This window comes from Ornithorhynchus anatinus, chromosome 13, assembly GCF_004115215.2.
Source record: "Ornithorhynchus anatinus isolate Pmale09 chromosome 13, mOrnAna1.pri.v4, whole genome shotgun sequence".
NCBI classification, from domain to species: Eukaryota; Metazoa; Chordata; class Mammalia; order Monotremata; family Ornithorhynchidae; genus Ornithorhynchus; species Ornithorhynchus anatinus.
Window position 1 is genome coordinate 5,176,756 of NC_041740.1, and position 21,008 is coordinate 5,197,763.

At 46.9% G+C, this 21,008-nt stretch overlaps 1 protein-coding gene across 5 annotated transcripts in view; it reads left to right on the forward strand.

The window, feature by feature from the left end:
• The window catches only part of DPP6 (dipeptidyl peptidase like 6), a 618,762-nt gene that overhangs the window by 514,244 nt on the left and 83,510 nt on the right, over window positions 1-21,008 (forward strand). For all 5 annotated transcript variants that reach the window (XM_029077439.2, XM_029077436.2, XM_029077438.2 and 2 more), the window contains one exon: window positions 4,967-5,048. In XM_029077439.2, the coding sequence (XP_028933272.1) occupies window positions 4,967-5,048 (82 nt within the window). The remainder of the gene's footprint in view (window positions 1-4,966; window positions 5,049-21,008) is intronic.

The following is a 21,008-nucleotide window of genomic DNA, read 5'->3' on the forward strand; positions in this document are numbered from 1 at the left end:
GACTGAGTCCAACCTGATTAGCTTCTTTCTACCCCAGAGCCTAGTACAGAGTCTGTCACATAGTAAGCACATAACAAATACCTTAAAAATAAACTGTCAGTGAAGTAACTTGGATTATATTGTCCTCTGACTGTCCACCCTTCTGGTCTGTGAAAGGCCCTGGGTGTTTGTGACTGAGAACTTGTTTCCTGTGGACCCAGTAGCTTTATTGGCTTTACCAAACCCAGCCTGTTTGGGGTATTTTTTATGGTATCTGAATGCACACAAAAACTAGGTGACCTGTTTTCATCACTTCAAATCAGCTATGTTCTCTGCTTCTGCAGCCGCCACCTCTCGTGAAGAATGGGACAGTTGCGGGGTGAACAAAAGTCCATGATTCGCCTCTCCAGGGTTTCTTTGCCCTCTCCTCTTTACATGACTTTCATTAAGATGAGGCAGAATTGGTGCTGTACTAATTTACGCCTCCAAGCTACACATGATTCGTGCTTATTGGCCTTAAAAGAGTTGCAGAGCAGATTCCATTATACCAGGAGGTATGCTAAGCCCAAATCATCTTCCTGAAGTTATTTCTCACCAATCCGTTGTCACCTTGGAGCTGATACATCACTTGGGCTGTTGCGGTCCTTGGGTAGCTTAGGGTTCAGCAAAGAATCAGTAAGGAAAGAAGCACCTAATTTGAGAAATGATGAGTTGGGTGGAAAGCAGAGCCTGAATTTAGGGGACACGATTATTTCATGCAAGGAAATCAACTCTGACTCTTCTCTGGACTTTTGTTTGTTTAGTCCACAGGCACTACAGTGCAGCCCTCTAGATTTGAGCACGTTGTGGCAGGGAGCGTAGCTACTAAATAAACTCTGTTGGTATTGTACATTTCCCAGGCACTTACTACCAGTCCACTGTGCACAGTAAACAGTCAGTAAATACCACTGATTGAACACAAGTGCTAACCAGGGTCCTCCAGTGACAGGATACATTAGGTAGACCGTTACAACAGGTTCTTAAAACACTTGATCAGAAGTGAAAAACGTTCCAGGGATTACTTTTGCTTTGCCCATTGGATAGCTCGTGGTGGACAGGAGCGAGCATGTCTGCTCAAACGCTTAGTACAGTGCTTTGCACACAGTAAGCGCTCATAAATATGATTGAATAATGCTAACACTGTTGGATTGTACTCTCACAAGTGCTTAGTACGGTGATCTGCACGCAGTAAATGCTCAATAATAACATTGATTTAGCTTATTTTAGGTCCCAACATATTCAGAACCTGGGTGACCTTAAACCCTCCTCTCCAATTTTCTCTACCTTCAAAATCTCCATTGTGGGAGCACGGGTCGGGAAGCAGGGTGATTCTATGGAAACGAGTAGAGTCTGGAGTCGGAGGTTTATGGCGATGCGTAACTTCCGGCAAGTTTCTTAAGCTTTTTGTACCTCAGTTTTCCTCATCTGTAAAATAGGAATAAAGATACCTCTCTCTCCCTGTTCTACTAAGATTCTGTGAGGATAAATGAGAGGGTTAATGCTGGAAATGCTTTGAAGAAGTCATGATGCTATTAGTAGTGGTAGTATTTCTGCCTGACAAATACAATTAAGGCTATTCCAATCCTAATCCCAAATATGGACCAGTAGTAATTTTCAAGACTGCGCTCTAAAATATGACTTGCTGTGAATTTTGCATAGTGTGTTAGTATTGCATTATTTAAGGTATGCAATTGGATGGTATTTTATTAACCTCATTAATAGGGGTGAAAAATAAAAGCTTTTTGTCATCAAGAACACTGAAAACCTGAGATAATAAGAGGTGAGATGTATTTTCCTTCGGTAATGGTTCAGTTATCACACAATTCCCTGTGTTTCCATTTCTCTGGGGAAGCAGTCCAACACCTATTAAACTGATCTCAGGCTCAAATTAATGGGAAAAACCCACAAAATCTGAGATGAATTCAAACTATTCACAATCAAAGAAGCTTGAAGTTTTTGGCTGGGATTCTGATGGGGTTGCCCCTTCTCCTGGCTCTGATTCAGGATTTCTTTTGCCGGTAGATGCGAGCCGTAGACTATCATTTGCAAAATGGGGATTCAATACCTGTTCAACTTACTACTTGATAATAAGTAATTGTGGTATTTGTTAAGTGCTTACTATGTGCCAGGCACTGTACTAAGCACTGGGGTGGGTACAAGCAAATCAGTTTAGACACAATCCCTGTCCTACATGGGACTCACAGTCTGTCCCCATTTTACAGGTGAGGTAACCGAGGCCACAGAGAAGTGAAGTGACTTGCCCAAGGTCACACAGCAAACAAGTGGTGGAAGCTGGAATTAGAATCCATGACCTTCTGATTCCCAGATCTGTGCTATATCCACTCCACCCGACTGTGGGACTGGATTGTCTGGTATCAGCCCCAGCGCTTAGTACAGTGCTTGGCACCTAGTAAGTGCTTAACAAATATCACAGTTAGAAAAAGGCCTGCAGCTGGGGAAACCACTCCAAAGAACACGACCCACATGACACTGCTCAGCTTTGCTGGCACCCTGGCGAGACATCAGATGATGGCATTCGGCTGCCATCTTGTAGAAGTTTGCCCAAACCGGCCTGAATCGGTCAACCCGCATGCTCTCCCAGGGCACTCCGACCTCCCTGCTCGCTGGAGAATCACCCCACTCCCTTCCCTGGACCCTGGGAACTGAGCTGGCGCAACCCAGCATTGGGCAAGAAACCTGCTCAGCAACAGGAGCCCATGGCCGAGGCCAGGCTGGGGCTGTCAATCAGAATGATGGGCAGGAAGCCAGACGGTACTAAATCCATCCCAGATGGGGAGCCGACCAGCCGGAAAAAGGATGGTAGGTTACAGAAGTGGATGACGGGGTTTCTCCTTGCAGCTGAGGTGGGACAGGAACAGGTTTGGGGCCCAGAAGGGTGAGCAGGTTGTGCACAGTGAATGTGTCTGTTTATTGTTGTATTGTACTCTCCCAAGTGTGTTTAGTAAGTGTTCTGCCACACAGTAATCACTCAATAAATACGATTGACTGACTGTGTTGAGATATACTGAAACCTGAATGGGGAGAAGCCTCCCCTTTCTCCTTCCACGCTAAGCCTGGTTAAGTCAAGGTTTAGTACAGTGCCTGGCACATAGTAAGCGCTTAACAAATAGCGTAAAAATAAAGGTGATGATACTTACAAACCAACCCATTCTGCTGCTTCTCCCAGCAGCTCTGGAGGAGGCTTGGTAAGGGCGGGAGAATGGGCATAGTGGGGGATGTTGGGAAAATTGTAGTAATGAGCTTGTGGATGGCCTGTCGTTTTCCTTTACCCATCCACTGTCACTCCTTCATTCCCCAGGAAAAACTTCAGAGCTGCCCTGTCTTCCTTAGGCTTTGCCCGTGAGGTACATCGATCTTATTTCATTCAGCCCACTGATCCTGATTTTTAAACTTAATTTAGGAGAAACCATAGGATATGAGTAGCTATTTCAGACGTGAAATGGTAAGCTTTAGCAAGTGAATTAACCAATTAGGCTGTCTCAGTCATCAGTTGCATTTCAGCCAAAAAGAAGGGCGCACCAACCAATATGGTTAAACAAGAGGTGGCTTGAGTCAGATAACAAAGGACTAAAGAAGAAAATTTGAAGTCTTTGTGTCTTGGCCACCAATAAATTGTTCTTCACGTGGTCAGGTCTATTCAGGTGAGCTCCTCTCCAGAGTAGACGGTGTGGTCTGCTGGGAATCCAGATCTCTAGGTTCTAGACCCAACTTGGTCACTGGCCTTCTTTGGAACTTTGGACAAGTCACTTAATTTCTCTGGGCCTCTGTTTCTTCGTCTATTAAAGGGGGTCAAGAAACTTGCTCTGTCAACCTTTTTGTCTGTGAGTCGGCATGAGACAGGGACTGTTTCCGATATGATTGTCTTGTACCTTTAACCGTGCTTACAACAGAGTAATCAGGTAACAGTATGCTTTTGAGTTTAGTGACCTTTCCAGCTCCACTTTGGAATGACTGCACTGAAAGATAACACAGCCCCCTAATGGGATAAAAAGAGTAAGTCCTCAGAGTAATCCAACTGGGAAAATTGTTTTCAAAAATCACTAGGCCCAGAAACCCATAAGAATCTGGTATCAATATTCACCTAGCCCAACCACCCCTGGTTGCCACCTGTCACCCCACTAGCCATGGGGAAACGCAAGAATCCTCCTTGCAACTTCCCTCTCCCCACTGTGCTGCATCCACTGTGCCATTCTACTTCTAATGCTGGCCAAGTAATTAGGCCTGGTAGTCAGAAGAGGAACTTTCCTGTTGAGTCAAATCATAATATAAAATGTGAAAGTATAAAAGTGCATCACTTGGGTACACTGCTAATGCCTTTAAACGCAAAACAGAATGAAGCATTTGGGGCCTGTGAAAGTGTCAAGGTGACATTTTGGCAATGTGATCTTTAAAGGCTGTTTTACTATGGTTCTGCACGTTCCCCAGAACGCAGGGGGAAGAAGTAATGAATTGAAACTTGATCTAGCAGAGAGTCAGTGTCTTTCACCCAACACATCCAGAATGTTTAGGGTCACCCAAATAGGGAGGTGGTTCAAATAAATTGGCCGTAAACAGGGAAGAAAGCCAGTGGTGGAATTAGCAATGGCAGAGAAGGGGTTCATGGATTTGGTCTGCATTTCTCAGGTTAACTCTGAAGGCTCTCAGGTTTAAAATAAACTCAGCGATGAAATGAGGTTGCATTTCCTTTTAAGGTGAATATTTGGTTTACTTTAGGAAGTGAGGTGTCTGCTTTGGCCTCATGTCAATTTTGCATCCCTGAAAGGATATGTGAGAGATGTAATGAGCAAAGTTGTTTTTCAAGCCACAAAGCCCTCCCCACCCAAACCCCCCGACACCGAGACAAGGAATACACAAAGCCCAGCTTGTGTCAATCAAAGAGCCAAGTGAGAGCAACTGAAAAATCTTGTTCTTTTGATTTTTTCCACAGGGAATCTCAGAATCTGTATCCTCCTGAGGTCAGCAATGCCAAGCTTCAGTACGCAGGATGGGGCCCCAAAGGTCAACAGCTGGTAAGCCAATGGAGTTCAGCGATAAAGCTGTATTTTCTGGAGTGCAATTTTTAAATTGTCAAGCGGTCCCTAGGCAGCTGCTGCAGTGTCTGTGGGCCAGTTATCTGCATCTCCCCTAGGATCTGTTAGGAGAGACACCCTGCAGGGTTTTAGTTGGGCAAAATCTCAGAGAAATCTGAGGCTCAAAAGGCTTTCGGGGAAATGGAGAGAAGGCACAGAAGTGATGTACATGGGGGAAGAGCTCTCTGCACCTCATTCTGGGTGGATTTGTTTGGGACCATGTGCTTTAAGCCCCTACCCTTCCCTTCTGCTGTGTTGAGGACCTCAATCATGTAATGCTGTGGGGTTTATCACTAACGACGCCCCTCTAGTCCAAAGTAGCCATGGTGCTGAAAGTATAGGATGGAGTTCTGCAGCTGGGGTTGTAGAAATGCAAGGAGATTCTGAGATGTTCCAGCCCTGTGCTGGTTACAGGGATGCCTCATACCTTGCCTCCACTGCCCATCTCTCCTAGAGGTGCTCACCAGCTAAGTCTTCAAGTGAATCTTTCTTGAAAGAGTAATGTAGAAGTCGGGAAGTGGGGTACCTTTGAAGTCCTCGGGAAGCAGTGACCTAATGGACCAGCTGCTTCCATATTAGAAACCATTGTGGTCTCATGCCCTCCTCTCGAGCCACCTTCTAATCATTATTGGTCAGCAAGGAGGTGGAGCGCTGGCCAAGGAGGTGGGGCGCTGGCCAACTCCCTTCAGTAGCCAGAATCTTCCGTTGTCATCCATTGGCCCTGATACCTGAGTACAGACAGAGACTCCTTCCCTCGTCCAGAGACACTCCCCTTGACTCCCCCAGACCATGTTTCTACAGTCTCCTTAGGTGTGGGAATGAGACAGGTGGGGTCCCGAGCTGCCAGAAGAGAAGAAAGAAGCATTCTTTATAGGCCCGTAGGAGAAGGCCTGAACAAAGACACGCAGTCACCAGATATTAGTCGGGCACTCAGGAGTTGGATAGTGCTTGGGGTACATTGTAAATGATAGGCCTACTCTCTACCCTCAGGGAACATACGCACTCCAAAGGGAAGGGGCAATTGACAGATGAATGTTCCTGCCTTCAGACCCTCCTCTGGAGGTGTTATTCAGTCAATCTTATTTATTTATATATTTATTTATGGTATTTGTTAAGTGCTTACTCTGTGTCAAACACTGTTCTGAGCACTAGGGTAGATACAAATGAATTAGGTTGGACACAGACCCCTGTTCCACATGGGGCTCACAGTCTAAGTAGAAGGGAAACAGGAGACTGAGGCACAGAGAAGTTAAGCGACTTGTCACACAGTAAGCATTTTGGCAGAGCCAGGATTAGAACCCAGGTCCTCTTGCTCCCAGGCCCCTGCTCTTTCCACTGTGCCTTGCTTCTTCCCATTTATTGATTTATTGAGTGCTTACTGTTAACAGAGCACTTTACTAAGCCCTTGAGAAAGTAAAACTCCAAAATGTTGATAGACATGTCCCTGCCCACAAGGAGCTTCCAGTCTGTTTGTGCTGGTTGTAACTTGGAACAAGTGCTGAAAGGAAGCAGGAGGATGGATTGGATGATGATTGCTCAAGATCCATTTCAACCCTAAAATTCTCAGCCAGGGAGACTGCATAGACTGTAGGGCAAGGCCAGGGAACAAATCCAGAGAGTCTGAAGAGCAGATGGTACAATCACTCTATCCAAGCACCGTTCCTCTTCAGCATCTTTAAGCTGATAGAGTAAAACTGCATTTTGATAGCTCTCCATTCCTAAAATAGCAAGAAAATTGACCGTTCCTGAAAGGCTTACTAATGGGAATTCTTTAGAATGAATGCCTCATCTCTTTGGGGCATAAAGTGCCCTATTTTTTTTTCCATGTAATAGCTTACCCTTTCCACCCCTACTGTCAGGATCGTACTGGATAATTCAGACATCTCTGGGTCAGCTCTGGGTAGGAGCAAATTCAAGTCAAGTCATTTTATCCAGTACTAAAGTGAGCTAGCACTACAAGTTATGAATAAGAATAGCTAGTATTTGTTTAGCGCTTTCTATGTGCAAAGCACTATACTAAGCAACAGAGTAGATATAAAATAATCTGGTCGAACACATACCCTGCCCCACAAGGGGCTCACAATCTAAGTAGGAGGGAGAATAGATACCTAATCTTTATTTTACAGATGAGGAAACTGAGACTCAGAGAAGCTGAGTGACTTTCCCAAGGTCACACTGGCAAATGGTGGAAGCGAGATTAGAACCCAGCTTCTCTGATGCCCTGGTCTGTGCTCTTTCCACTGGGCCGTGCTGCCTTTCTCATCCAACAAGCTCTGAGCGTTATCTATGGGGATGAAAAGATCCAAAATGATGGCTTTCTGGTCTGTCGGCTCTATGAAGCCCACCTCTTTTTCATCCCCGTGGTCACAGAGAAAATTTGGCACCTAGAGTAGTTTGGCCCATTGAGTTTTTGGGTAAATAGTAATTAGGAAGTAAAGGGAGGGGAAGGAAAAGTGACGACATCGCCAGAGTTCAAGGGTACAGTCTTGAGTGACAGGTCAGTGTGATGTGCACCCTAAACCAAAGTGACTCACCTTGGATTATCATAAAAGGAGTCCAGTTGAAGGAGGGAGAGAAAAGCACAGCCCAGCTTCTCCAACCTGGATAATTTTTCTTCAAATGTTTTGGGTTTTGTTTTTGGGTTTTTTTTCCTTTAAACCTGTGGCTTTTGTTGGGGACAAAATTATGGAGAGTAGGCCCAGGCAATCCAGGCTGGGGTACTCCCAAACCTCAAAACTCCAGGACAAGGGGCACATCAGTGCTTGAAAGTGAAGGGTCACAAGCCAAAGGGGCACCTCTCCCAGAAAGCAGCAAGAAAGTGGAGTGAATTTCCCCCATAAATTATGGAGGCAGTAAACATTTTAAGAGCAAGACGGGTTTGGATAGATCTGTGGCTTGCAGATCCAAGATGAATTTTCGAGGAAAAGCACGGTTTACTGTCGGATGGGTGCCAAGGACACTTCCATCACCCTGTTGCTCAAGAAACCCTTAGTTCCTCTGTCGGAGACAGAGAGCCAGGCTGGATGAACCATTGGCCTGACCCAGTATGGCCCAGTTTGGTGTTCTTATGTAAAGTGGCATCTTGGGTTGCAATAAAAGGAAGTTAAACTTTAAAAAGAAAAAAGCCTTTAACGTTCTGCAGCTGGCTAAGTGTTGGAACAGGAACAGTTTAGGTCGGTCTTGTGATCTCTTTTGTACTGAGTCAGAAAAATATCTGAAGGTGCAAAGGACTTGTACTATAAAAGCAAGCACCTACAGAGTCGTTCCCCCCAAAAGATCTTTTGAGAACAATATCTGGCGTTGGCAGCACTGTGTAATATTAGCTTTGGCACTGCAAAGGCTGTTTCTCTGGGGTTATGGTCTGTTGATATGTTCTGCTCCAGGCAGGTACTTCCAATAACCAAGGGGCTTTGGGAAGCTCAGTGCTCACAGATGAGAAATCCTTATCTGAGACTGAGCTTAGTCTTTGTGTTGGTGGTAGAAAATGGAGGCCCTCTGCTCTCTGAGTTAAGAAAGGTCGCAAGCTTGGAAAAGGTCAGGGATCCAAAGCTGAGCTCCAGGTTCTGCCAGTGCTTCCCTCCTCCCCTCTCTCCTGGGAAAATAGTCAGTATGTCCTAGGGGATATAGCATGGTCCTGGGAATCAGAAGGACCTGGGTTCTAATCCCAGCTCTGCCACCTGTCTGCTGTGTGTCCTTGTCCAAGTCCCTTAATTTCTCTGTGCCTCAGTTACCTCATCTGTAAAATGGGGATTAAAGACTGTGAGCCCTCTGTGGGATAGGGACTGTGTGCAACTCAATTACCTTGTATCAACCCCAGTGCTTAGTACAGTGCCTGGCACATAGTAAGCACTTAACAAATATCACAATTATCATTATTATTAGCAGTAGTATTAAGATGCCCTACTCTATAGAGGCAGTGGCCATCACAGCTGCCTGAGCTACACTCCCAGCCTGTCTTGCTCATACCAGGTCTCTGACAGCAACCCAAGAGTTTTCTGTGGGAGCTGAAAAGACCCCAAGTGGTGGTTTTCTGACCTTTTCGTTCTTGAGGTCTGACCCCTCCCAATCCTCAACACCTCCACCCCCGCAACCTAACCACCCCTAGTGATAATCCCTGCCTTTTTTTGCCCGTGGTTTCGACGTGAAAAGTTGGTCCCCATAGTCAGAGCAGTGATTGCAAAGCACTGAGGTGCTCAGTGCTTCCCAATGTACCCTGAGAAGGGTTTCTGAAAGAATGTGAGATCACTGGAAAGGGAACCTAGTACCTTACCCTCAAGGGACTCACAGTCTGTATGGGGGAGGCAGACAAGAATCCTAAAGAGTGGCAGCAGGAAGCAAAGCAAGAGTTTTCGCAGGAAGGAATACAGCTGCTCAACTTCTAGACTGTAAACTTGTGGGCAGGGAATGTATCCACTAACTCTGTTAAATTGTATTCTCCCAAGCACTTAGTACAGTGCTGTGCACACAGTAAGCACTCAGTAGATATGATTGATCGACTGATTAAATACAATAACAGTTGTGGTATTTGTTACATGTTTACTATGTGCCAAGCACTGTACTAAGCACTGGGGTGATACAAGATCATTAGGTCAGACGCAATACCTGTCCTAGGTGGGCCTCGCAGTCTATATAGAATGGAGAATAGGTATCGAGCCCCTATTTTACAGGTAAGGAAGCAGCTTGGCCTACTGGATAGAGCACGGGTCTTGGAAGTGAGAAGGATCTGGGTTCTAATCCCAGTTTTGCCACTTACCTGCTGGGTGTCCTTGGGCAAGCCCTTTAGCTTCTCTGTGCCACAGTTTTCTCATCTCCAAAATGGGGATTTAATACTTGTTCTCCCTCCTACTTCCTCTGTGAGCCCCATTTTGGGACCTGATTATCTTGTATCTGCCCCAGTGCTTAGTACATTGCTTGGGTACATAGTAAGCGCTTAACAAATACTACAGTTATTGCTGTTATCATTGCACACAGTAAGCACTCAAATATACCATTAATCAACTGACCACTTGAGGCATAGGGAAGTGAAGTGACTCTCCTAGAGTCACACAGCAGGCAATTGGCAGGGCTGGGATTAGAACCCACATCCCATGGTCCCAGACTCATGCTCTTTCTGCTAGACCACGCTGCTTCTCTATGTTCTGGAAAGTGCAAGAGGACACAATCCCTGCCCAAAAGGTCCTTATAACCTTTTGAGTAAGTGTCAGTCAACTGGATGTATTTCCCAGCTAATTATGGGTGAATCCGTGAGAGGTTAATCATTCCCATAGGTGCTTCTTGGAATGCCACATTTGGGCAGTTTCTGTCCAATAGAGTCCTAGCAGAAGCAGGGGAGTAAACTAGGTGTCTCTTGAGAGTCCTGTGTATCCTGCCACCCCACAACCACTAGAGCTGTTGACAGTGCCATGTAGCCCACATGTTAAGTAGCAATTAAGTAGTCACTGTAGGCAGAGCACTATACTAAGCACTTGGGAGAGTACAATTTAACAAGAGTCAGTAGTCACGTTCCCTACCCACAATGAGTTTACAGCCTAGAGGGGGGACCCTTAAGTCAGAGTAGGGTCAGGTGGGGAGCCCACACTATGCAGTTTTCATTTCTCCATGCGCGGAACGGTCCCAGACGAAATGGATGGGGTTCCTCAGGGCTTCCTACCGAGTTGTTTTTCACTTCTCACATCCCAGCGGTTTGATGCCTCCTGGAACTAACCCAGCCTGACGGGCACAACTCCTCTAACTCGATCACCAGGCGAGGCTGTCAGAGTAATTTTGTTCTAGGCAGGAGGGCTGAGCCGACTCCCTCAAGCCGGCACCTCTTTGACAGGGCCGAGGGGATCGGGGGTGATCACGCCTCTCTCGCCCCACGGCTGGGGAGGAAGAACCCAGGAAGCGGGGTGTTTCCAGCACAGAAGCCCCACTCCGGGAACTTGTCATGCTCTCATCCTCCACCATCATCATCTGTGGCAGGAGCGGGTGAATCAATCATAGACTTCTGTTGGCTGCAGGCAGTTAATCTAGCTCGGTTTAGTGCTCAGGTTGAAACCGTGGAGAAGCAGCCCCCACGGCCCAGTTGATCCTGTTTCACCGAAACGGGGAGGAATAAGACGACCTCATCGACCTTCTTGTCTTACAGTGGTGCCGCCTCTCAGGTTGCGTGTCATCTGTGTGTACTGACTGTGTGTCTCAGGGTTGTGGTTCTTGATGCGAAGGCCCAGGGAAGCCTAAGAGTTCCAATAAGGCAGCCATACTGTCCTGGCTGACAGCAGTTCTCCCCTCCAGTCAGGATACAGCGACTGGAGTCCCTGCCTCCTGGCCATCAACAGTTCTCCCCTCCATCCAGGGAGATATTGCAGCAAGGAAGAACAGGAAAGATCCCCTCTTTCTGTGGGGCACTAACTCCTATAGGCTCAATCCATCTGATTGGATCCCAGGCAGAGGGAGCACTTTGACAAATCCAGTGAGTGTCAACTGCGTCATCTTTGTAGCAAAAGGAGATTATTTCTTGGATCACACTATTCAGGGAGAGGAGAGGATGAAAACGAAACTACATTAATAACTTATAAAAGCATCTAATCAGGTACTCGTTGTAAAATCGTTCATTGTGGGCATCGAGGTAGCCAAGGAATTAATATTACAGAGGAGGAAATCCCCTTGTATTCCCCAAATAAGCTCTTGAACTCTATTAATGAATGATTTAACAGCTCTACCAAGGGTAGCCTTTCAATTACAAAATGCACAAGAGACATTTAATGGAATACGTTCACACATCACAGATTTATATGTCTACATCCTTTCACTATTCCCTCTGACCCAAGGAAATACACAACTGTTGGCAGTAAACATATGTGGATATTCTAGGAGAGCAGGACTTGTGCAAGGAAGGATCTGGGAGAATTGAAAAAAAACTGGCCCTTCCAGACACCAGATTTCAGAGGGGAGGAGCAAGCCAGGAATGAGGAGCCAAGCCCAAAATACGATGAAGGTTGTAGGAAATCAACTCCTCTATTGAACTGTTTGCACTTCTTACTGACCGTGAGACACTCTAGGGAGATTGAAGCAGAATCATTGGGAGCAGCAGTCTTTGGGAGTTCTTTGGGGCACTTTGCCTTTCTTCACTACTAGTCTAGACTCTTTTCCAGATCCAAATAACTTAATATAGTACTCTGCTCATGGTAAGCACTCAATAAATATGTTTTCTGAGAGTCACTTTTCAGAAGAGGAGAGAAATGAAGAGTAAATCCGAAACAGAGTTTTTGTTATTGTTTCGTGTGGGTTTTTAAAGTGTTACTATGTGCCAGGCACTGTATTAAGCTCTGGGGTAGATACAAGCTAATCAAATTGGACACAGTGCATGTTCCACATGGAGCTCCCAGCCTTGATCCCCATTTTACAGATGAGGTAACTGAGGCACAGAGAAGTGAAGTGACATGTCCAAGGTCACAGAGCAGACAGGTGGTGGATCCGGGATTACAACCCAGGCCCTTCTGACTCCTAGGCCCAGGCTCTTTCTTCTAGACCATGCTGTTTGAAAATAGAGTTGAAAATAGAGTTCAGATGTCCGAAATCTAAATGCTTGTATGAGCCCCCAGATAATGCTCTTCTCTTCTCATAAGGTTCCTTAATGCAGCTGTGACCAATGAGGGTTTTACTGCCTTCTTTGTGAAAAATCGAATTTATAACAGTGCCCTACATAAGCATCAGCACTATTAGGTTAGAGAATTTCAAGATAATCCATCATGTAGAATTTCGAAGCCCAACCAGAGTTCTACAGTAAGAAAGAGTCCATTTACTGATATATTCCGTAGGTAATGTAACAAGGCAGCCATAAATTAAAATAAACATATCAAACAGTAGGGCAGAGAAGTATGGTAGAACTGGCCACGATTCTATGTGCTGCCACAGGGAAAAGCACTCTCCCATTAAGACAGGGAGAAGAAGGAGCCCCATTAGCAACAGTTTTTATGTTTTCCAGAATCAGAAATGCACGTTTGAAAGAGTTTGAAACCATGAACTGCACTGTTAGGAAACTCTTTAGGGAAAACAACCATCTGACTCTGTGGCTCCAAGACTGGGAATCATAAATGATGGGACTGTGACCCTTCATTATAAGTCAGTCAATCGGTAGGATTTATTGAGTGCTTACTGTCCACAGAGCTCTGAATTGAACACTTAGAAGAGTACTATACAATTAGCAGACTGGATATTTGCCCTCAAAGAGCTTATCACCAAACGGGGAAGGAGGACAGTGAAATAATTTCCAGATAAGAGGAAGAAGGAGAAGTGATTGGAAATATAGGAGTTAGGGCTTAAATAGAAGGGTATGTAAATTGATATGTACAGAAGGGCTAGGGGTGGTTGGGCTACAGGTACAAATCCACGCCAAAGAACCTTTTTAACCACTCAATCTCCAAGGGCTCCTTCCCCTCTGCCTTCAAACACGCCCACGTCTCCCCCATCCTAAAAAAACCCGCTCTTGACCCCACTTCCCCCTCCAGTTATCGTCCTATCTCCCTACTACCCTTCCTTTCCAAAATCTTAGAACGAGTCGTCTACAATCGATGCCTAGAATTCCTTAACTCCCATTCTCTCCTAGACCCCCTCCAATCTGGCTTCCGTCCCCTCCACTCTACCGAGACTGCTCTCTCTAAGGTCACCCATGACCTCCTTCTTGCCAAATCCAATGGCTCCTACTCCATTCTGATCCTCCTTGACCTCTCTGCTGCCTTTGACACTGTCGACCATCCCCTCCTCCTCCATACCTTATCTCACCTTGGCTTCACGGACTCTGTCCTCTCCTGGTTCTCCTCTTACCTCTCTGGCCGATCATTCTCGGTCTCCTATGCTGGAGCCTCCTCCCCCTCCCATCCTTTAACTGTTGGAGTTCCTCAAGGGTCAGTTCTTGGCCCTCTTCTGTTCTCCATTTACACTCACTCCCTCGGTGAACTCATCCGCTCTCACGGCTTTGACTACCATCTCTACGCAGATGACACACAGATCTACATCTCCGCCCCTGTCCTCTCCCGCTCCCTTCAGGCTCGCATCTCCTCCTGCCTCCGGGACGTCTCCACCTGGATGTCGGCCCGCCACCTAAAACTCAACATGAGCAAGACTGAGCTCCTCATCTTCCCTCCCAAGCCCGGTCCGCTCCCAGACTTCTCCATCACCGTGGATGGCACGACCATCCTTCCCGTCCCGCAGGCCCGCAATCTCGGTGTCATCCTTGACTCGTCCCTCTCGTTCACCCCACACATCCTATCCGTTACCAAGACCTGCCGGTTTCACCTCTACAATATCGCCAAGATCCGCCCTTTCCTCTCCACCCAAACGGCTACCTTACTATTACGGGCTCTCGTTATATCCCGGCTAGACTACTGTGTCAGCCTTCTCTCTGACCTCCCTTCCTCCTCTCTCGCCCCGCTCCGGTCTATTCTTCACTCCGCTGCCCGGCTCATCTTCCTGCAGAAACGATCTGGGCATGTCACTCCCCTTCTTAAACAACTCCAGTGGTTGCCTATCGACCTCCGCTCCAAACAAAAACTCCTCACTCTAGGCTTCAAGGCTCTCCATCACCTTGCCCCTTCCTACCTCTCCTCCCTTCTCTCTTTCTACCGCCCACCCCGCACGCTCCGCTCCTCTGCCGCCCACCTCCTCGCCGTCCCTCGGTCTCGCCTATCCCGCCGTCGACCCCTGGGTCACGTCCTCCCGCGGTCCTGGAACGCCCTCCCTCCTCACCTCCGCCAAACTGATTCTCTTTCCCTCTTCAAAACCTTACTTAAAAATCACCTCCTCCAAGAGGCCTTCCCAGACTGAGCTCCTCTTTCCCCTCTACTCCCTCTGCCATCCCCCCTTTACCTCTCCGCAGCTAAAGCCTCATTTTCCCCTTTTCCCTCTGCTCCTCCACCTCTCCCTTCCCATCCCCACAGCACTGTACCCGTCCGCTCAACTGTATATATTTTCGTTACCCTATTTATTTTGTTAATGAATTGTACATCGCCTTGATTCTATTTAGTTGCCATTGTTTTTACGAGATGTTCTTCCCCTTGACGCTGTTTAGTGCCATTGTTCTTGTTTGTCCGTCTCCCCCGATTAGACTGTAAGCCCGTCAAACGGCAGGGACTGTCTCTATCTGTTGCCGACTTGTTCATCCCAAGCGCTTAGTACAGTGCTCTGCACATAGTAAGCGCTCAATAAATACTATTGAATGAATGAATGAACCTTATGTTTCAGGAGCCCACACTGCTCTGCTCCAGAGAGAATGTTGGGAAAATTCCACTGAGCTCTACAGAGATTTGAAGCCGTGTGGGCTAGTGGAAGGAGTACCAGCTCTGGAGTCAGAGGACCTGGATTCTAATTCCAGATGCGCCACTAACTAGCTGTGTAACTTTGGGCAAGTCACTTCTTCTCTGTGCCTTAGTTCCCTCGTCTGCAGAATTCATTCATTCAGTAGTATTTATTGAGCGCTTACTATGTGCAGAACATTGTACTAAGCGCTTGGAATGTACAAATCGGTAGCAGAGACAGTCCCTGCCCTTTGACGGGCTTACAGTCTAATCGGGGGAGAGGGACAGACAAGAACAATAGCAGTAAATAGAATCAAGGGGAAGAACATCTCATTAAAACAATAGCAAATAAATGGGAATTCAATACCTGTTCTCCCTCTTCTACTGTGAGTCCCCAGTGCTTGACTCACAGTAATCACTTAACAAATACCACAATTATTATTATCAATGTTATTATTATTTGAAAAGTTCTGGCCTGGAATTCTAGGAGAGAAGTAGGGGGAGGGAGACCCTTTAGAATACTGCCTCCTGCCTCCATTTTGAGTTCTGTTGAGAAGCAGCGTGGCCTAGTGGAAGTCAGAGGACCTAGATTCTAATCCTGGCTCCACCACTTGCCTGCACTGTGACCTTGGGCAAATCACAGAACTTCTCTATGTCTCAGTCTCCTCATCTGTAAAATAGGGATTAATAGGGATAATCACTGTTAATAACTAAGTCCCGTGTAAAGAACCAATCAATCCATCAATCGTAGTTATGGAGTGCTTATTGTGTACATAACACTGTAGTAAGCACTTAGGAGAGTACAGTATAACAGAATTGGTAGACACGTTCCCTGCCCACAACAAGCTTGCAGTCTAGAGGGGGAGACAGACATTAAAATACATAAATTAATTATGAATATGTACATAAGGGCTGTGGGGTTGAGGGATGGATGAGTAAAGGGTGTAAATTCAAGAACAAAAGTGATGTAGAAGGGAATGGGAGAAGAAGAAATTGAAGGCCTGGTCAGTTATGGTTATGGGTTTGTCGTACAGGGTGGGTGGTAGTGCTGTCTACAGTGACAGGAAAGTCAGGGAGAGGCCAGGAGCTTCTGTGAAGGAGCTTCTTCTCAAATAGCGCCACTTCTCCTAGCCTCCCCAAAATGATCCGCTCAGAGTCTCCTCCACCCCCATAATCCAGGGAGTGCTGAAGGCTTGGGATTCCTGGATCTGTTTTCTCTCTCTCTCTCTGTCTCTCTCTCTCCTACAATCTAATCAAGGAACCCCACATATTGGGAATGTAGTTAGTGAGTACTGTCTTTCAAATTTCCTGTGTCTGTTTCTTTACACGGTGCGTCATCCTCGAAATCCTCCCTCTCCAAGAGAACAAAATCATGAAGAAATCAGTGAATTGGTTAGCAGATAACCACTAGGAAAAAAATGGAAATTCTAGGCAGACATGGGGTATGTTTTCGATTATAATGCTGTACAAACAGGCTGAAGTTTCTCCTCAACCCACAGCCTTCCCCTCATTTTATCGCTGAAAATTTTCACCCAACACTCCTTCTTCAACAATGTTGTGGCAACTGAGGAGGCTTTGGGTAGTGTTTTGGAGATTTTTTACTTTTCCCTTTTCATTTCGATAGCCCAGTTTCTTTTAGGCATAGTATGATTTCTTTCAGATTTTGGATAAGGAAAACCCAGGTTAATTTCCATGCAGTGTTAAAAAGTCATAGCTGCTGAAAAGGTTGAAAGGTACAAGCCTAATACATAAAGCTGTTAATTCATCTTTTACTAAATGTTACATCGTATTACTTGGCACTCTCTGAATAAAAGATTGTTCTGAGAGAGACAGAATTACTAGATCAGATTGCTGCTGGTGAGCTAGAGTACTCTCCCAGTGCTAAGCACAGGATTTTGCATATAGTAAGCATTCAGTGAATACTACTCATTGTCCAATGTGGAGACAGAGACTATATATAGAAGGAAGTAATTGAGTATATAACATATGTACGTAAGTACTATGAGTATTGGTAAGTACTTAGAGGGACAGGGGACCAAAGAGCTAAACACCATACTGGCTTGTATAAAACTGGAGACCTGGTCACCCTCAGCCAGAGATGGGAGATAAAGTGGACTTCTGGCCCCTAATAATGGTAATTATTATTATTATGGTACTTGTTAAGCACTTGCTATGTGCCCAGTTCTAAGCACTGGGGTAGATACAAGATAATCAAGGTTGGATATTGTCCTTGTCCCACAAGGGGCTCACATTTTACAGCTGAGGTAACTGAGGTCCAGGGAAGTGAAGTGACTTGCCCAAGGTCACACAGCAGACACGTGGCAGAGCCGAGATAAGAACCCAGATCCTTCTGACTCCCAGGCCTGTGCTCTATCCACTAAGCTACACCTCTTCTCTAGTACAAGAGATGTGTCTCCTCTGGTACATTTAGAGAGAATTAGAATTTTCCTTCTTGTGTGATTGCCTGTGTAGACCAAGATATTTGTTTCTTTAAGGACCTCCTCATTTCTAAAATTAGTGCCCCGATTTTCACTTGCCTTGCGTAAAACCTGAATTCCTCTGCAACCCAAAGAAAAGAAATGAGAGTGTGTGAGAGATAGAAAAGGCTTTTGGAAGCTTCTCCTTCAGGGTTTTCAAATCTTTTAGCTGGGTGGTGTTAGACCAAAATGTACTTTAAAAATACTATAGGATCACATGGCTGTCTAGCGTGGCACTTGGAAGACCAGGGCTAATTAATTACAAAACTTTCAGACATTCACCCTTCAAATGTGTTGTTGCACATTATGATCTTTACAATTTTCCTGTTGACACTAGGCAAGTGTTATCTTGCTTCTCTTTTTTCTACCCGCAGAGCCCAAATGCATTATCAGGAAGGTGGTTATAAATTAGAAAATGGTAATTTTGTTCCCTTAATAATGGAAGTTCCATAAAGCTCCTGAATGGTGTGATTCGCCATAATGGTTGTATTTTAACTATTCTTTTTGATCAGCTAGAATACGTGAAGAGCCAGACAGTGAGTTGGTGGAGGATGGGGAAATCTTACTTAATATGCTATTGATACTTATTAGCATTTAGCCTCCAAGAGGTAACATTTTCATCATCCTAGGGATAGCTTACGTCTTGAATTTCTCCTGACACTCTGGAGAATTTGAGGGACAAGCTTATAAATGAACACTTTCATATTGCTGTAATTTTGGAGTGCAAGGTTTTTCCAGAAATGGAAATTACTGAGCTCCCAGCAGAGGGTAGCTACATCCATGTCATATAGAGATATGACTCCACTTCTTCTGCCTCCTATCTGTAAATTTTCTTGTCTGCCTCCCCCACTAGGTATTAAGCTTCTTGAGGGCTGGGATCATATCTTCTAATTCTATTGCCTTCTTCCAAGCACTCCGGTACTCAATAAATGTTATTTTTTCTTCAGAAGACAGGATGCATATTGTTTTGCATGTCATCTGTTTTGCTCAGGAGAAGGGGTATCCTTTAAAACCAGGGCTGGTTTAAAATATTAGTGGCAGTGCACTTTGAAATATTCATGACTTCCCTAACATGGTAGAAATATTTTTAACAGTATATGCGGAGCACTTAATATGTGTCAAACACTGTTCCACGCGCTGGTGTAGATACAAGTGAATTAGGTTGGATGCAGTTCCTGTCCCTTGTGACATTCACAGCCTAAGTAGAAGGGAGAACAGGAGAACTGAGGAATGGAGAAGTGAAGTGTCTTACCCAAGGTCACCCAGGAGATTAATGGCAGAGCTGGGATTAGAACCCAGGTCCTTCTAACTCCCAGGTCCATGCTTTTTCCACAATAATAACTAGAGTATTTGTTAAGCGCTGACCATGTGTCAGACATTGTACTAAGTTCCTAACACTTAGTTAAGGCCACGCTGCTTCTCTCCAGAGTGGATGCCACTCTGGAACTTGGGACAACAAGTGTGGAGGTGGACCTCGAGCGGCAAGAACCCCCAAGGTCCGGGGTCTGGCTAGGAGTCACAATTGCCTTCCTGCCTATCCCAGTCCGGCTGCCATTCTGAAGCCAGGGCTGACAAACCAGACCATCTGGGGTACAGTTAGCCTGGGTTCCTTTCTCGTGAGCAACATGGGAAGTCCCACCTCCCTCTTCTCCAAGGCCACCCCCAGGTCAGAAGACTGGCTGCCACCCACCTCTCTGGCCTCGCCATGTCCCTCCTCCCCCCCTCCCCCCTCCCGCCCCTTCCTATCCTCCCCTTCCCCTTCCCCTTCCCCTCTCTCGCTCAGCTCTTTCCCGCTCTCTCCTCTGTCTCCTCCCCACCTCCTCTCTCCCGCCCTAGAACCCCACTTTACCAGTGCTACCCCTCTTCCCCCTCCCCCTACTCTTCCCCCCACCTAACCCCCTCTTCACCCCCTCCCCCCTTCTCTCTTCCCCACCCATGCCCCATCCCAGTCCTCTTGTCCCACCGCCACCCCTCATCCCCCTCTCCTCGTCCAGGGCCCCGCCACCTCCTTCCCATCCAAACCCTCCCCTCCCCCCGCCCTTCCCCCCCTCCTCCCCTTGCACCCACAGCTACTTTCAAGTGTGGCCTCTGGAACCCCCGCTCTGTTACAGGCAAGCTACCTTTCATCCATGACCTTTTCCTCTCCCGCTCTCTCCTCCTCCTCGCCCTTTCGGAAACGTGGTTCTCTCCCGAAGACACGGTCTCCGCCGCCGCTCTCTCCAGCGGAGGCCTCTCCTTCTCCCACTCCCCCAGACTCACCGGTAAGGGAGGAGGCGTCGGCTTCCTCCTCTCGCCCCGATGCCGCTTCCGCACTATCCCTCCTCCCCCCTCCCTCTCCTTCCCCTCCTTCGAAGCCCATATCATTCGCCTCTACCACCCACTCCAGTTACTTGTCGCCGTCATCTACCGCCCTCCCGGTCCCACCTCCGACTTCTTCAACCACCTTGACCCCTTTCTCACCTTCCTTCTCTCCTTCTCTCTGCCCACTCTGATCCTTGGAGACTTCAACATCCATACGGATGTACCCGATGACTCCTCTGCCGCCCGCCTGCTATCCCTCCTCGACTCTGCCGACCTCCTCCTCCACCATACCGCGCCCACTCACCGACTCGGTCACACCCTCGATCTTGTCATCTCCTACCGCTGCACTATCTCCTCACTCACCAACTCTGAAATCCCTCTCTCGGACCATAACCTTCTCACCTGCCTCATCTCTCACACTCCCTCCCCCTGCAAATCTTCGCTACTGCCCCACAGAGACCTCCGCTCTCTCGATCCCATCCGTCTTTCCAATAGCATCTCGCCTCACCTTGCCGCCCTGTCCTCTCTTCCCACTCTCGACGATCAGGTCTCCGCTCTCAACTCCACCCTCTCTACTCATCTCGACTCTCTCGCCCCCCTTTCCCTCCGCCGCTCTCGCGCCACTAACCCACAGCCCTGGATCACCTCCTCCGTCCGCCTCCTACGCTCCTATGCTCGAGCTGCTGAGCGCTGCTGGCGAAAGTCCAAGCACCGAGCCGACCTCACACACTTCAAATTTATCCTTTCCTGCCTTAACTCTGCCCTCTCCTCCGCCAGGCAAAGCTTCTTCTCCTCCCTCATCGACACCCATGCCCGTCACCCCCGCCGATTGTTCCGGACCTTTAACT